The sequence below is a fragment of the Asterias amurensis genome, chromosome 3 (genome assembly GCF_032118995.1).
Source record: "Asterias amurensis chromosome 3, ASM3211899v1".
Classification (NCBI taxonomy): domain Eukaryota; kingdom Metazoa; phylum Echinodermata; class Asteroidea; order Forcipulatida; family Asteriidae; genus Asterias; species Asterias amurensis.
In genome coordinates this window covers 4,992,781-5,010,205 of record NC_092650.1, presented here as the reverse complement: position 1 = coordinate 5,010,205, position 17,425 = coordinate 4,992,781, and the positions used below count along the sequence as shown (strand labels likewise).

Below are 17,425 nucleotides of genomic sequence, written 5' to 3'. Positions count from 1 at the left end.
AACAAGCTTTTTAAATGTGAAATAAGTTATTTTGTGGTTAAATCAGCAAGAAAACAACAAACAGATCTAGTTCTCATCAAAACAGTCCAGAGCCCAATTTCATAAATCCTGTAAGCAAAAAAATTTGCTTAGCATGAAATTTCTTTCTTTGTAAAATTGTAAAAACAGGACTACCAACCAAATTTCCCCGTGACTTCAGGATTTAGCAAACAGCTGAAGTAGGCCTATCAAGCAATATGCAACACTATGAAAATTTGGTTGGTAATCCTGTTTATACCAAGGAAGAAATTCATGCTAAGCAAATTTTTTTGCTTACAGGATTTATGAAACTTTGGCAAGGCTTTACCTTTTTTGCAAAAAAACGGTGAAATTACTGAGGTAGACCGGGGCAGGCATCTGTGTATAATTCTAGGCCTAGAAGTATGGAAATGATTGTTGGGAGAGACAAAACAAATGTATTCAGTGTATTTGTCATACATAGTTTATTGATGAAACAAGATTGAAATTGACCTCTGTTAATCAAGTTTAGAAAAAGTGCATTTTGGTTCAATTCCTTTAATACTATTTTTCATTTCATTGAGCCAACAACGAGAGATGATTCACAAATAATAATACAAAGTAAAAAATACAATACTTAACTTAAACAAGTTTCATTTTATAATTGCGTATTAGATACTTATGAAACTTGTTTCCTCTGGATCTTTCTCTATATATAGACCTTATGCATTGACGTCATCCAGCCGCCATCTTAGAGGAAAAACGGTGACAAAACAATCAAAACGCACAGATTTGTATGCGCGGCACGCAGTATTGGCCAATGAACCACCTCCTTTTGACCTCTAGGTGAGGGCGCCCTTCTGAAATGACGTCATGTGCATAAGGTCTATAGGTGATTTAGTGATCATCATTTCCTTAATGTTATCATAAATTCACCAAAATGGAAACAATTAATTCTCAGTACCTGAAGAAATTATTCTGACTTAAAAGTAGGCCTTTTGCAGTAACACCGTTTGATCTTCCTGTCCTGGGAACCAGGGCCCAATTTCATAGAGCTGCTAAGCACAACAATTTGCTTAGCATGACATTTCTTTCTTGACAAAAATAGGATGACAACCAAATTTCCACGTGATTTTCAGGATAAGCAAACAATAGCTGAATACCAGTAACAAGCAGTTGCAATAAACGGAAATTTGGTCGGTAATCCTGTTTTTATCAAGGAAGAAATTTCTTGCTAAGCAAATTTGTGTGCTTAGCAGCTCTATGAAATTGGGCCCAGGCAAACTGACACATGGGATCATAATACCAAGCTTGCAACAGCCAATCTCGCCCATACAAACATTAGTTGCACTTCTATAACTATGAGTAGCACAAATCAAGAAATTTTGATTGAGTAACTAGATGGCAATCTCATTCTAGTCATTGTGAAAACAGCAGTTAGCTTTGGTTGAATTCGAACCCACAACCTTGTGATTACAAGTCCTGCAGTCAAACTCGTTGGTAATGGTTTTAATATGTCAAAGCACAAATTCCTACAGACGAATGTTTTTTAAATTTTTTTTTACCTTGAATACTTTTGTTGCAAAGTAAATAATAATGCCCTTTGAAATTAAGCAATACACAGGGAAAGAAAATTGTGTGCATTAATAAATATTTAATTACTTATAATTTTAAACTTCGCTAAAAAATATACACATGTACAGTAGGTCCACCCTAAGGTATTGAAAAAAAAAATCCAGTCAAAACTTAAAATCAACTAAAATAACTAACCTTTGACAATATTCTCATTCAATTAAGTATTTTCATTTTTTGTTATTCTTTTGCCTTTCCAGAAGACAGTGTTTTTGATGCAAAAACGTTTGTGTCAGGAGAAAAAGGAACCACTAAAACGGATCTACCTGAAGGGAAGTGGGCAAACTAACCTAGACCAAGTAAGGTATTAGTTTACTTACAGGGATAGTGTACCTACTCAGTGTTATGTATAAGGCCTAACTCCATTTTTGTAGTAACCAAAATAAGCTTTTATCCAAAACGGCTAAAATGTTTTTCTAGTAAAAGACGCCTGTGCATAGATGTAGGCCTTTACAGCATTTTCTGGGGAAAATCTGTAAAAGTCGGCTGAAAATTACTCCACGGCTTCTTGCAACCCTGATGGCAAGGTGCTATATAAATAGGTCTCATCATCCAAAATGGACTCACATGGATAAATAGCATGTGTTATAGTAATTAAGTCATAGTATTTCTGTTCATGATAATTGATTGACACTTTTATAATTAATTTTGTTGTTTACACTCTGCCAATTCATAATTGTCCAGATATAAAAGATTATATACTTTCACAGAAAAAGTGAATTTTAGGTAAGAAAATGCATAAATTGCACATGGTTCATGATTTAGGGTTAACATAACATACCAATTAAAATCACTATTCTATCAAGATCATAAAGCACATGAAAGCAATTATCATGTCAAAATTTCGAAAAAAGGAATCTAGCGCCCCAGTCACTGGGTCTAGGTAAGGCCTTAGAACTGTAGAACAAAATGTAGATAAACATATTCTCTAGGAAGATTGTTAAAATTCATTTGCCCAGCTACACTTTAACTTTTTGACTTGGAACTTTGTTTGCTCCGGGAACATTCAAACGGGTATAATGTCAAGTGAGGACCAAAGAAATTGTGAAGGAAGAAGTGCAATGTTACAGTAAAATGGAAGTAAATCGAGGAGTAGTTTTGTTCAGGCGTTAAAAAAACAAGAAGAGCAATATGGTGTTACATGCGGCTTAACCATTAACGTCTAAAAAGCATCAGCCGCGACAGAGACAGGTGGAGATAAATTAGCACCAGCAATTATAATTCATTTATAAGAGTCAAAATATACACACACAAAAATAATAATTTAAAGCAACAAAAATACATGATAGGGGAAATTAACACATAATAAGTAGCCTAACATGCTGATGAAAAAATTACTGGGTTGCACTGGCAGTCATCTCCACCAGTTAAAGACAGTGGACACTATTGGTAATTGTCAAAGACCAGTCTTCTCACTTGGTGTATCTCAACATATACATAAAATAACAAACCTGTGAACATTTGAGCTCAATCGGTCGTCAAGTTGCGAGATAATAATGAAAGAAAAAACAACCTTGTCACACGAAGTTGTGTGCTTTCAGATGCTTGATTTCGAGACCTCAAATTCTAAACTTGAGGTCTCAAAATCAAATTCGTGGAAAATTACTTCTTACTCGAAAACTACGTCACTTCAGAGGGAGCCGTTTCTCACAATGTTTTTTACCATCAACCTCTCCCCATTACTCGTTACCATGTAAGGTTTTATGCTAATAATTATTTTGAGTAATAACCAATAATGTCCACTGCTTTTATAACGGCCCGTCCTTGGAGCAGCTTGGTAAACCAAGCTCTCACGTGACCTTGCAAATAACATGCGCCTTATCTATAAATCAAAACCCAATTCTACTGGCCTACACCATTCCTAAAACTTAAATCTGGCTGGCCCATAAAAATCAAAGGGAAGATTTTGCTTGATTTTGAAGGCTTGAGAACACCCCCTGTACCCTAAGTCTGCATCACTGACATCTTCATGCCTTGCCCAAACAAAACAAAATATCACAATTTTTTGTTAAAATGTATAAATGGTTTGAGGTAACACCACAAACCGCAAACACAAACCGCAAACAAAATACACATTGATACCTCACCATGCATTGCCTCAAATCCGGTATATTTGTTAATTATCATAATAAAATTACCTGTGGGTGGTACATTTAAAATATTCACTTGCAAAATAATAAAATGACCCATTAATCTATATGAATTTCTTGGCCAATTTCATAGCGCTGCTTAACAGAAAGAACATTTTGGCTTTAATACTGTACTTTAGCAGAAAATTTTTGCTAAGGTGCAAGCATAAGCAGTTACCTGGCACCTTCAACATGAACTTGTATTATTACGCCTTTCATAAACACCGGAAGGTTATCATGCCTTTTCATTTGCTTATGATAAGCCGCGCTATGAAATGGAAATTATACAGTAAAGGCCGAGTCACACTCCAGCGATAACGAATGATTACAATCACGACGCGAAGGGAATGCATTCTATTGGTTTATTGAGCATGTGCGTTTTCTGCTTGGAGTAATTCAACCAATCAAATGTGTTCCCTTTGCGTCGTAATCGTTATTGCTGCAGTGTGACTCGGTCTAAGAACAAAATCGGCGATTAAGGAGCTCTATGAAATAGGGCCCTGATGTGTTCATATTGGTTCGCAGACCCTGTGAAAGATGCTGATGGAGTGAAGCTCCAACCAGAGAAGAGCAAAGACGTTTTCATGGAAGAGGATGAAGTGACACGGTGTGCGGGATGAATTACGAAAACCATGCATAGCGATAAGACCTGTGCCGTAATACCTGTTGGTTAATAAAAATAATAATTTGTTTTCTTGTATATAGCGTTTTACACACCCGAAGGGCATCTCAAAGTGCTTCCAACATTATGACCCCTGGTCACTGGGACATTTAATTCATTCCTCATTTATAATTGATCTCAGCTCCCTGGGGAGTATACAGACTGCGCAACACATAATATGCGCTACTAAGCTGAATCAATCACAAGAACCTTCTCTGCCCACACAGGTACCCATTACCCTCTGGGTGGAGAGAAGTAATTGTTGTTAAAGTGTCTTACTCGGGAACACAAAAGGAACACAAGTGTCACGACATTTTTAAAGGAAACAACTACTCCAGAAGCTCCAAAATATTCTGAAAAACAATGGCAGGTGGGCAGGTTGGGGGGGGGGGGGGGGAATATTGACTCGAACTGGTTAGGGGATAATACTGACATACCTTCTCTTGCATCTTTTCAATGGCATGTTTAATTTAGCAGAGACATCAGCCATGCCATGATCATGAACCCCTACTGGATTGACAAACGGCTGACTGTTAGGCAAATCTTTCTGCTGAGGGACGACCACTTTCTCTTTTTCAATGGCCTCTATTGAGGCTAGAGTCTGTTGGTCATCTTTGGTTAATACCATGGCCTCATCGAGGTGTACCTCGAGGCTGAGCTGACAGGCTGGTACATTGGGGTCTCCCTAAAAAAAAACAAAAAAAAAACAACTGCAAGTTTATTTCACGTTATCACTTGCAGATAAAATACATTATTCATTGGACACCCACAACCGTTGTGTTGCCACCTTGGCTAGTTTTGTCATGTTGGTCGGGCTTTTCAGACCCTGTCCAGTTGGTCTTTTCTTGTCCTTGCATATATATTTTCCCAGGGTTTTTCTGGGGTTCCTTGTTGCAAATGGGCAGGGCACCCTTCTTCGTAAAAAAAACAAGTGCAGTTACAGAAAAAACAACCTCACTGCGGTTCAGCTTCTAACCAAGTCAAAACCAATGTAGTGTGACATGGTTGAATAAACACAACACTTGAGGCTAATACATTAATAAGTCAACTCAATGTGTACTGTTGCAGTATACTTTAAGGTTGAGTCACACTGCAGCGATAATGAAAACGATATCGATCACGATGCAGAGAGAATGCATTCTATTGGTTGAGTTGTTCCACGCAGAATACGCACACGCCTATTCAACCAATGGAATGCGTTCTCTTTGCGTCGTTGTCGTTCTTGTTATCGCTGCAGTGGGACTGGGCCTTTAGACTGTTCACACCACCAAATGTGTACTTACAGTGACCTTGTATCCTCGTAGCTTGTCCTCTTCATATTTGAGACTGATTATCTCAATGCCATGTCCCCCGTAGGTTCCCTTGAATAAGCCTGGCTGAATTGGGACATTGTCTAAGGGGCCGGGAAGATGAAGTTTCTGGAAGGCACAGTTTCCACTGTAACAAAAAAATCCAGAAAAGACCAATGAGTGATCCCAATTAGTACATTTTTGTTCATGTTTCTTTTAGTAATAAATTGTTCTTATATAATGCATTTTGCAATACTGTATCAATGCGCTTTACATTAGTGCCCCGGTCATTTGGCCAATAACATTCCTTAATCTTTTGTTAGCACCCAAGGGTGCTGAGACCCTGAGATGCCTTGGCTCCAAAGGCTTTTTAAACACAATGTCAAACTCTAACCTTGCAGGTACCAAATTGAAATTATACCCCTTAGTGAAGAGAAGTAATTATAGTTAAGCATCTTGCTCAATGACACGTGGGATTCCAGCCCACGCTCTGATGACTCAACCACCAGAACTTGAATTTGATGCTCTTAACCACTCGGCCATGACACCCGACTAGTAGCTAGATCGAGGCACTTTACAATGTAATTTATCAGGTTTTGTTTTCACAGTACTCGGGAAAGTACTAAGTATACAGTGCTACACACATCGCTGTATATAGGTAAAAACCAAAAATTAATATTCTTTATCCCCGCAAATTTAACATCTATTAAATCGTTTGCAGTACCTGCTGCTAAAACATAGGATCTGAACTGCCTCTAGCTACCGGGCAATCACGGTGGTCTAGTTGGTATGACACTGCTCTAGAATTGCAAAGGTTGTGGGTTCGAATCCCACCCGAGTAAAATGCCTGTGATTTTTTTCACAGGACTCGGGAAAGTACTGAGTTTACAGTGCTACACACATCGGTGTATATGGGTAAAAACCAAAAATTAATAACCCAAGGAAGTTGCTTAACTTAGCGCTAAGGGGTTAATCCAACACAATACTGTCTCAGCCCTCTCAGGTTCCCACAGAGTAGGTTCCAGTCCTGGTTTCGACACTTGACCAGAATGGCTTCATCCTTTGGATTGAACTTTACAGCAGTAAGTTCTGTGTGTTGTGGAGTGCACATACGTTGTTTATAGCAGTGGCTGCTGAATGTGCCGTAGCGGCACCTTGTAAACCGTATAAGGTGTTACATAAAGTTGGCTCAGGTGGTTTCTTTCCCTTCCTTCCACCTCTAGAGACCAGTTTCATATCCAATCTCAGACCAGACCCTTGCGTGTAGGTTAGGTTTTTAGTCCCCAACCTGTGATTGCATGGGTGTTACCCATTGGGATTTTCCTCCCACATGTAAACATACATTTCTTCCCATCTCCATTTTGTTATTGGCGTTTGCCCTTATGGATGTATAAAGACATATATACAAAAAAATGTATGAAAGTCCCATGCAATGACATCTATAGTATACCATGCTTTGAGACACCCCTAAATAAAGCGCTATATAAAAACAAGTGATTTTGATTGAATAGAGTGCAGTAGACTTACTCGTATTGATTAAGAATGATATATTTGATGCGAAGCAGTTCTATATGATGGTCATAGTTGAATAGTAATTGCTCTCCATCTTGAGCTCCGATCTCTTCACGAATCCATTCCTGTAGCTCCTGTATGGAAAGAAACAATACACAATAAACAGGAATGGCAGCTTAACATCACATTCGAAGGATGCAGTTATAATTGTTAAGTGTCTGCACAGCAGCCGATTTCACGAACTGCTAGGATTAATCCTATCTTGAGTTAGAACTTAGGATGGATTCAATTTGTCATAACGTCTAAGGATACGGAACTTAACTCATCCTAAGTCCTAAGTTGGGAAGAGTTTGGTGAAATCGCAGCTTTATTGGCAATTGTCACGGTAAGCGGAGCCATAAAATTGGGCCCTGGTCGCCACCCGATTGGAGGAGTAACAGGATCAAAGGAAAACGGAACTTAACTCATCCTAAGTCCTAAGTTAGGAAGAGTTTGGTGAAATCGCAGCTTTATTGGCAATTGTCACGGTAAGCGGAGCCATAACATTGGGCCCTGTTTGCCGCCCGATTGGATGAGTAACAGGAACAAAGGAAAAGTAATCTTTCTTTTGCATGCTGTGATCTCATGAAATAACAATAGTTTTTGTTCAATATCTTGACTTACTTCTTGCCTGCTCTCGTGGTATCTATGCTTCTCTGGTTTACAACACTTCAGAACAAACTCCCCCTCAGAGTTGCCCTGTCATCGGGATTAAAAAAAAAAAGGGGGGTTTATTAGTCCACCTCGGGGACCCTGATTCGAATCCTACCGGGGGCACTATAGGATTGGCTTTTCAGTCCCTACCTGACTGCAGGGGTTTTCCCTTTAATGATTCCCTGGGGCGTTCCTCCCACATCTTAAACTAAAATTTCTTGATCGTCTTCTTACTTGCACAGATGCTGCTGAAAAGGCTTTGACAAGTATTATTGTAGGTAGACAGATGGATAGATAGATATAGCTGTTAAAGGCAGTGGACACTATTGGTAATTACTCAAAATAATGGTGACGAGTAAAGGGGAGAGGTTGGTAGTATAAAACATTGTGAAAAAATGGCTCCCTCTGAAGTGCCATAGTTTACGAGAAAGAAGTAATTTTTCACCAATTTGATTTCGAGACCTCAGATTTAGAACTTTCAGATTTAAGCCTTTCCTGCGCGATCCGCTGATAATGGGAAAAAGTACTCGTAGCGCATTCGATCAATCGCGCAAAGATGTCATTGCGCGATCGACCGATTGTTGCACGATCAACCGATTGCTGCGCGACCAATTGATCTTAATTTGATCGTTCAATAGCGCAGCGCGATCGGTTGATCGCACAGATCAAAAGAAGCTTTTCAAGATAATTGGTAAGTTGTTGCTCAAACCCAAAACCCCTGTCCTTCCATCCACTTACAATGACCAGAACTTAGCAAATGAGTTCCAGAAATTCTTTGTCACCAAGATTTCAGACATCCGCTCATCATTTTCATCAGTCCCTTACAACGTGCCGCAGACATTGCCACAACTTCAACCAGAGTGTAGACTATCTGTGTTTGAGCCTGCGACTGTTGCTGAGATTCAAAGGGTTATTATGAAATCTCCTTCAAAATCCTGTGAGCTGGATCCAGTGTCAACATCCATGATAAAGCAAAACATCGATATTTTTGTACCCTACATCACTAAGCTTGTAAACGAATCCCTCAGTTCCGGTTGTTTCCCCGATAGCCTCAAAGTTTCCTACATCAGGCCGCTCATCAAGAAACCAAACCTGGACAAGGAGATATTCAAAAACTACAGACCGGTTGCAAACTTAAAATATCTTGGAAAAGTCATCGAACGAGTAGTTTCATCACGTATTTCTGATCACATTCATACTTTCAACCTGTCCGACGTGTTCCAGTCAGCATACAAGCCTTTCCATGGGACCGAGGCTGCACTAGTCCGTGTGAGCAACGATATTCTCTCTGCAATGGACAATGGTAACCTAACAGCACTAGTCCTGCTAGACTTGAGTGCTGCTTTTGACACTGTCGATCACAACATCCTTCTCTCTCGGCTCCAGAATCACCTTGGCATAGAGGACACAGCCCTAGCATGGTGCAAATCGTATCTCTACAATAGAACTCAGCATGTATGTATTGGCACCGCGATATCCGACCCTGTTGTTTTGAACTACTCTGTGCCACAGGGGTCGGTACTCGGCCCGCAGTGGTTTACGCTACACACTTTACCGATTCGTGACATCATCCTGAAATTTAATCTGAATTACCATGTGTACGCAGACGACACTCAGCTATACATCACGTTTAAATCTTCTCAAGAAAACGCCAATGCATCTATTGCAAGACTTGAGAAATGCATCCAAGAGATTCGACGTTGGACACAACAAAACTTCCTGAAGTTAAATGATGATAAGACAGAGTTCCTTCTATTTGGGTCACGTCAACAGTTAACTAAGGTTTCAGTGCCATACATCTCCATCGGTGATGCTCGGATAGCTCCCTCGCTGAAAGCTCGGAACTTAGGTGTTATTTTTGATTCATCGATGACACTTCAGCCACACATCAACAACATTGTTCGTTTATCATCATATCACATCAGGAATATAGGTAAGATTCGCAAGTACTTGGACAAAAGTGCCACTGAAAAGGTCATTCACGCATTTGTTACTTCTCGTCTTGACAATGGCAATGCTCTTCTCTACAGTCTTCCTAACAACCAGATTTCCCGACTTCAACGGCTCCAAAATACTGCTGCCCGCACTGTGACACTGTCTAGAAAATCCTGTTCTATCACCCCCATTCTGAAACAACTACACTGGCTCCCTATCTCTCAACGAATCATCTTCAAGCTGATGCTCATTGTCCACAAAGCTCTTCATGGCAAGGCTCCCCACTATATTTCTGAACTGCTTCAAGTTTACACTCCATCAAGGAATCTTCGATCAAGTTCTATGCTTCTCCTCATTGAACCCAAGTCTCGACACTCATGGGGTGACAGGTCTTTTTCTTCAGCCGCGCCACGCATCTGGAACTCTCTACCACTTAATCTTCGATCTTGTCTTTGTACTGCAAAATTCAAGTCTCTTCTCAAAACTTATCTTATGTCACAGGTTTTCAATGACTAATTTTGTTGTGTCTGTTTTTTCTTTGTGTTGTGTTTTGTTTTTGTTTTGTTTTTGGTTTTACTGTGCCTTGAACACCCAGCAGGGTGGATATGTGCGCATTACAAGTCTTATTATTATTAGATTGACCGATCGCGCCCAACACCAACAATCTAAACGCACACAACTTTGTGTGACAAGGGTGTTTTCTTCTTTCATCATTATCTCGCAACTTTGATGACCAATTGAGCCCAAATTTTCACAGGCTTGTTATTTTATGCTTATGATGGGGTACACCAAGTGAGGACACTGGTCTTTGACAATTAGCAAATGTGTACCTTCCCTTTAAAACATGTTTCTGACTCACTGGTAATATCTGTAGCTTGTGAGGCCCATTGGGTCCCTTCAAACACTCAACCTGTGCATAACCTTCACAACTTAATTGTATCTGGAACAGTTCCTTGACCCGTAGTGGCATACACACTTTGGGGTCGACCGGTGGCAGATACTGTGTCCCCCGAATAGCACCATCAAGAATCTAGGGGTAGAGAAAATGTTTTTGAATTAAGTTTGGTTAGAATTGTTTTAAAGATGCATTGCCCATATTTGGATAATGGGTTCAAAATTAACGTTCACATGCCAATGAAATTAGAAAGGTTGTATGTTTGAGTATCAACTAAATAATTGGTTATAAAACATGCAAGCATTTTTGTTTTAATCATGGTTCTAATTGGCTAACAGGCCAATTGGCCCATCACAAGAATAAGCAAGTTAATGAATATTCATGGCACGTGTGACCTCTTCACTTACATTGTGGTGGAGAGGTTTGTGTGTTTCAATGACCATGAAAGCCATACAAATGGGGGCTCCAGATGGGTTCAACCATCCTTTCTCTATGGTTCAACCATGTCAAACAGGTTCCAGGTATAGGGGCCCAAACAAAACTTAGCATCAGGGGCCAATTTCATAGCGCTGCTAAGCACAACAATTTGCTTAGCATGAAATTTTGGCCTCGATAAAAACAGACTTACCAACCAAATTTCCACGTGGTTTTGAGGATAAACAAACAACAGCTGAATACAAGTAACAAGCAATATGCAACAAAAGGAAATAATGGTTGGTAATCCTGTTTTTATCAAGGAAGAAATTTCATGCTAAGCAAATTTGTGTGCTTAGCAGCGCTATGAAATTGGGCCCTGGTCCTACAGTATGAAGGTTGGCATGGTGCTTACAATTCCACCTGCAAATAGCCATCAAATTACAGAAACTCTATGCAAGGTTGATTCACTATTTACCTTAATGGTAACAAGTCCACCATAGGGTCCTATCTGTGGCTGCCACACTCCAATAATGTGACCATAAGGATACAATACTGAGGTAACAAAAAAGAAGAAGGGAGAAACGCAAAGAGAAAAATTTATCTAACATGGATATTTGTGTTTCCCTCAATGCAAGTGACTGAGTAAGCCCCGCCCACCATATCAACTGTCTGTTTTTAGAACCCTTGCATTTAAAGCCGCAATCGTAGAGGGCAACTAATGGAAATATGCAAGCTGGAAAGCTTGACACAAAAGACATGGTACAAGTGTTGATACAAGATAAAAAACAAACCCCCAACAAGTCACAGAAAACAAACCTTTTGTGTAAACAATCCTGTAAGATTCAAACATCCATCCTCGTAGATTCTCCTCAATGAAACTGTAATCTTTAATAACAGAAATCAATCAATAAACTTTCATATTCATTATCAATGGCATAAGAAGACATGAGGATTTGAAATGTAGTGCACTTTGGTCTGCATAAAATTGGCGACAACCATCTTGACCCCTAGATAGATGCAAGATGATATAGACCAATGGGGATTCAATTAAAACAGGTCTCACCATCCAGGGTAAAGGAGAAATAAAATGTAAAAAATATATGAAAATAAGTACAAGTCCCGGAGCAAGATCAATATTTCTTTTCTCTTCTAAAAAGACCAAAGCCAACAAAGTAATAACTAATTTATAATAAACAGCGATGTTTCGCGGGCACCAAATGCCCCCCCAACTTCCACCAGCCTAGTTGCCATAACATAACCCTCCTGCCTCCGGCTTTGCTGTCGGCAGGAGGGTAACGTTATCGCAACTACCACCAGCCCCCTCTTTTTTTTCACAATAAAATTTGTGGAGGAAAATTACTTCTTTCTTGAAGACTACGTCACTTCAGTTCAGAGGGAACCGTTTCTCACAATGTTTTAATACTATCAACCTCTCCCCAGCATTATTACTTGTTACCAAGTAAGTTTTTATGCTATAATTATTTTGAGTAAGTAACAATAGTGTCTACTGCCTTTAATTTAGCCATGGAGGAATAAATCATGATTTAGCCTACTTTCTTTACAAGAATTAAGTAAGAAATGAGCTAGCTCCATACATAAGGAAGGGCCAACAAAGTGGGTTGGCCCATTCCATTGGGTTGGGTCTATTTTATTTATTTATGGATGGGGGCTAGAATTTAAAATGAGTCACGTGTACCTTGTTTACAACGATGCTGCCAAACCGATTCTATCTTGGTTGCTTCGTAGAACTGTTTACAAACAAGTGCTACTCTGGAAAGCGTTGGGCCCGGTAGCTTAGACAGTAAATAAGACAGTAACTCTGGTGGCAAATCGGTGATCGAAGTCATTGTTGTTAAAACTGGTGTTCATCGACGCCGGCCGTCACCACCACACACAGGAAGTTGGAACAACCTCTTTGAATCTCTGTCTTTCTTCAGCAATCTACACGCCCAAAAGACACAAACCCAGTCAGTTTTTCGTTAGCTGGTCGAAAACATTATTTCAAAATATGTAGAGTTAAAGATGAATGGGTAATAAATTAATTGACATTACGAAAATTAATCGGTGGCCGGCCGACACTGTCAATGAATGACTAAACTTGACAATGTTTATGCAAGCCCGCCGCCAACGACTAAGATTATCCAGGTTTGGAATTAATGCAGTTGGTCAATAGAGGTCGCAAACTCCTTTCATTGAAAATGTTTTGTTTCCATCAAGAAAATAGAGAAGAGAGAAGTTAATGTTAGATATAAAGTAAAATATAAACTTGAAACTCCCATTTACGATACAAATACAAAGTGTGTATACGTCTTAATTTAAACACCAACACAAATTACCGTATAGGGCGTTAAAAACAAAATTAAGGTCATGTTTTATTTAGTTTCTCACTCAGCTGAGGTTCTACCTCTGTTGATGGAATGTTCAGCCGAAAACACCAACACTGGCTTCACGCCAGCCATAACTAGGAGATAACTCACAAACATCAAACACCCACAACTCCAATAAAAGAACAAATAAACTCACGGGAAGCACATTAGGCCCAGACAAGTCTTCAAAAAAGCGTTCAGGTTCACCGAGATTAGCATAATGATGAGCCGCTTGAATTCCAAATTGCCCCCATAAAAGTCAGTGAAACGTTAACTTTCTGAAAATAATCATACAATAGCAATTTATTTATGGGCATGTTTGTCAGCGTGTAAGCGTTAGTTTCACATTTTATTCCTAACATGAATGAAGTATAAAACTTCGAAATGCTGGGTTCGGATTGGGGATGCAGAACATGCTGGTGGGCTAAGGACTACTACAGCTTGGACTTTGTCATACTTTTTTTTCACACGGGTTAGCCACTTCATAAGCCTACAAGTGAGCCAGAAACCACAAAGACACAACCGAAAACGAATCCATGTTAATGTGGACAATTATTTGAATGGGGTTGAACAAAGACAATAGTGGGATTCGAACCAACGACTTCTCCGGATTACCGTGCCGGCGCTCTACACTGGGCTACAGTGGGTGCGTTCGTTTAATAGCTTCCCTGGGTCGACCCCGGTGTGTGGCGTTTTTTTTTCAGGACGAACGTGGGTTATTATCTGCACATGTTTGTCCTGGAAAAAAACCACGCCACACACCGGGGTCGACCCAGGGAAGCTAAACGAACGCACCCAGTGTAGCTCTTTCGCTGTACACAGATACACTGTATTAAATACGAAATTGTAAGGCCGCCAGGGCTACCAACTGAGAGCTACCTATCTATATAGCCCATGTTGGCGGTCCCCTATGTTGTCAATGTCTATTTGTTCGGGTGCAGCAACAAAACTTGAAAAATGTTTCGTAACAACTCGAACGGTAGGCTCTTCGTGAATTCAACAAAGCGAGTATGATCAGACCAATATCCCTATACATTGACGAAGGAGGAGAGTAACAAACCCCATCAGGCAATTAATAGTGGGGCCTATTGGAAGTTCGGGCACACGAGAACAAAAACATGGACAGACGAATATTGAGTTTTTACTCGGTATGATGATAAATGCGGGCAAATCACACCTCTTCCCCTCAATAAAAGGAGTCTCCATGCGTCTTTGTATGATGTAGGCCTTAGGCCTACCCACAATCCAACCCGGCCCACCCCAGGTTTTTACACAAACGACACAGCCTACTTTAGTGTGCACACACTGTTTGGTCAGATTGGTGGGTGCTCAGTTTAGATGAAGAAAACATACGAAGACGAGCAACTATAAATATAAATATTAATAGTAAACTTGCGGGTACAACCATGGGTAAAAACTGGCTCTTTTCAGAGCCACCGGTCCTTCAAAAGAGTTTTTACCCATGGTTGTACCCGCAAGTCTACTTTTAATATTTATACTTATATTTGCTCGTATTCTCCACACCATGCAAAGCTTCAAACACCATACTAAGACGACATAGTCCACTTTAATTGTCGAAGACCAGTCTCCTCACTCTATGTATAATATGCAAATAGTAACAATAATGTACAAAATAGCCCAATTTGGGCGCAACTGGTAGTACAGTCGAAGTTGAAAGAAAGTAACATTGAACATTACATAGTTGCCTAGAACTGTGTGCTTTCAGATGCGTGAGAAAGACTTCGTGCCTGAAGCCTTTCCCACCATGTTTGGTTTTTAGAAAGTTCCTCTAAAACTACATTTATACCAAAAGCTCCCCCTGGGCCAGTGCTCTGTAAGTTTAACGGTAATTAATTCTTGGAGTAATTACCATAGCTTTACACATACTGGCAATCTCTGTTGCATTATTTACTTTTGGTGAGGTAGGTGCTCTTTGCTCGTCGCATTGCCAAATAATTAACAGTTGAGTGCTGTCGAAATAATATCCCATTTACAAAACATTCAATGTCCTGGAAAGTGTTGTGGGTCGCCAAATGTAGCAGGGTCAACCCTCGTCCCTGAACGTGCAAACCAAAACACTTCACTTTCAATCTATATACTCTTAAGTGAGATGGCTGAAATGGTATTGCATTGGAAATGAGTCTTGCCCATGGAAACCAGCTGCAGATGACGCGGTATTTTTTTTACCACAAACTTGTATACCTTTAGACAGTTTATCGAGTCGGTGAATCAGTCGAAACTTTCCATTTGGATAATGATTCTTTTGTGCTATTCATGTACTAAAATCAAAAGTGTATGATACAGTATTGTAACTGACCAATAACTGATTTACGGTGGCCTAGTTGCATTGAAATTAAAGTCACATTAACTAAGATGCACAGTTTAACAGAAACACAATTTTGTTAGATAGGCCGTCAGGTTTCAGTTATTTTTAACATTCATAAATACATCAGACAGTTTCGCTATTCCTATTGGTGGAGAGCGCGTCACGTGGGTGCCCATTGATCTCCATTATACTGTCAGTATAATGGAGATCAATGGTTGTGCCACATCACACGATACGCGCGACGCGCACAGCATTCCCTTATAAGTAGTTGTTTACCCGAGGGCGGCGGAGGGCTTTACAATTTCATAGCTGGAGGGGTGTTGTGTTGAAAGAAATCATTGAACAATATAATTTTTGCATTTATTTTACTTTTTGACCAAAAAGTGTTGATGTTTTTGACCGAAAAGGTATTTATGAATGGGAATCAAAGTGTGTTGAATCGGTTTTCAACTAGTGGTTCAAACCCGCCGAGACCTGGTTCTTGATAATTTACCTCGACTTCGTCTCGGTAAAATTATCAAGAACCAGGCCTCGTTGGGATTAAACCACTAGTTGAAAACCTCTTCACCACACATTGATTCCCTTAATCATGACCGCCCATCATTAGCTGCTGGAGATATGCACCAAGCTGTCCCTCACCTCCTTTATGTCGATTCCCTGGTACCAGTAACTCTTGTCCGTTCAATGTTTTGACCCGCTTGCAGTTGGGGCGGGCGGGCTATGGGTTAGTGGGCGGGTCATGGGTTTTTGCCCATCAGTGTGTTGTAGGCGTTATCCTCCAAACACTTCTTTTGCCCTGAAGAGGGTTAATAAAATAATGCTCTTGAATATGATTTATGCAGCACATTGGTATACAATGTGCTACAGATATTGTTGGTACACAAAATATGTTGTTTTCTTTGGTTATTACAGTGTGTGACGTTTGGGGAACGATAGTAAAATGCATTATGAGAAACTTTTCACTTCGAAGTACATACTGCGGTTGTGGAAATATATCACTTTTTATCCCCAAAATAATTTAATCTGAGAAGCGTCACTGGCAGGGACGTTTCTCAGATCGTGTATTCCAACTGCAGATTATTATTCCTGCAGTGGACATAATAACCGCTCCTTCGGCAATGTATCTAGAATGCAAGCTACCTTCTTTTGAAAGGGAATTTCAAAGGTTAGTTTTTTATCTACAACTTGAAACAATGACAATGGGTTCCAATTATCAAAACGTATTAAATTCCTGTAAAGATTTCACTTGGAAATTTGAAGAAGTTTAAGTTAATAAATGTCTCAAGACATTAAGAGGAAGTGTCGTGGCCGTTCGGTTAAGAGCAAGCTCTGTGGTGTTTTTGATCAGCAGAGTATGGGTTCGAGTCACAGTCGTGACACTTTTGTCCTTTGTGTTCTTAAGCTTCGTCCTTCGGATGGGACGTAAAGCCGTTGGTCCCGTGTGTTGTGGGTTAACACACGTAAAACAACCCAGTTCGCCCGGTGTTCCTGGCTGCTGAATGCGCCGTAGCACCTTGTAAACCGTACAATGTGCTACATCATTTGGTCTCAGAATTAATAACTTCAAAAACCC

At 39.9% G+C, this 17,425-nt stretch overlaps 1 protein-coding gene across 1 annotated transcript; it reads right to left on the bottom strand.

The window, feature by feature from the left end:
* Positions 1-501: 501 nt before the first annotated feature.
* Positions 502-13,251, bottom strand: LOC139935474 (F-box only protein 31-like). Its single transcript, XM_071930100.1, has 10 exons — positions 13,213-13,251; positions 12,857-13,101; positions 11,977-12,045; positions 11,636-11,712; positions 10,708-10,878; positions 7,884-7,958; positions 7,236-7,354; positions 5,703-5,856; positions 4,857-5,104; positions 502-4,421 (listed from the first exon to the last, which is right to left on the bottom strand). The coding sequence occupies exons 2-10, from the start codon at positions 13,005-13,007 to the stop codon at positions 4,268-4,270; spliced, it is 1,218 nt and encodes a 405-aa protein (XP_071786201.1). The 5' UTR covers positions 13,008-13,101; positions 13,213-13,251; the 3' UTR covers positions 502-4,267.
* Positions 13,252-17,425: the final 4,174 nt, after the last annotated feature.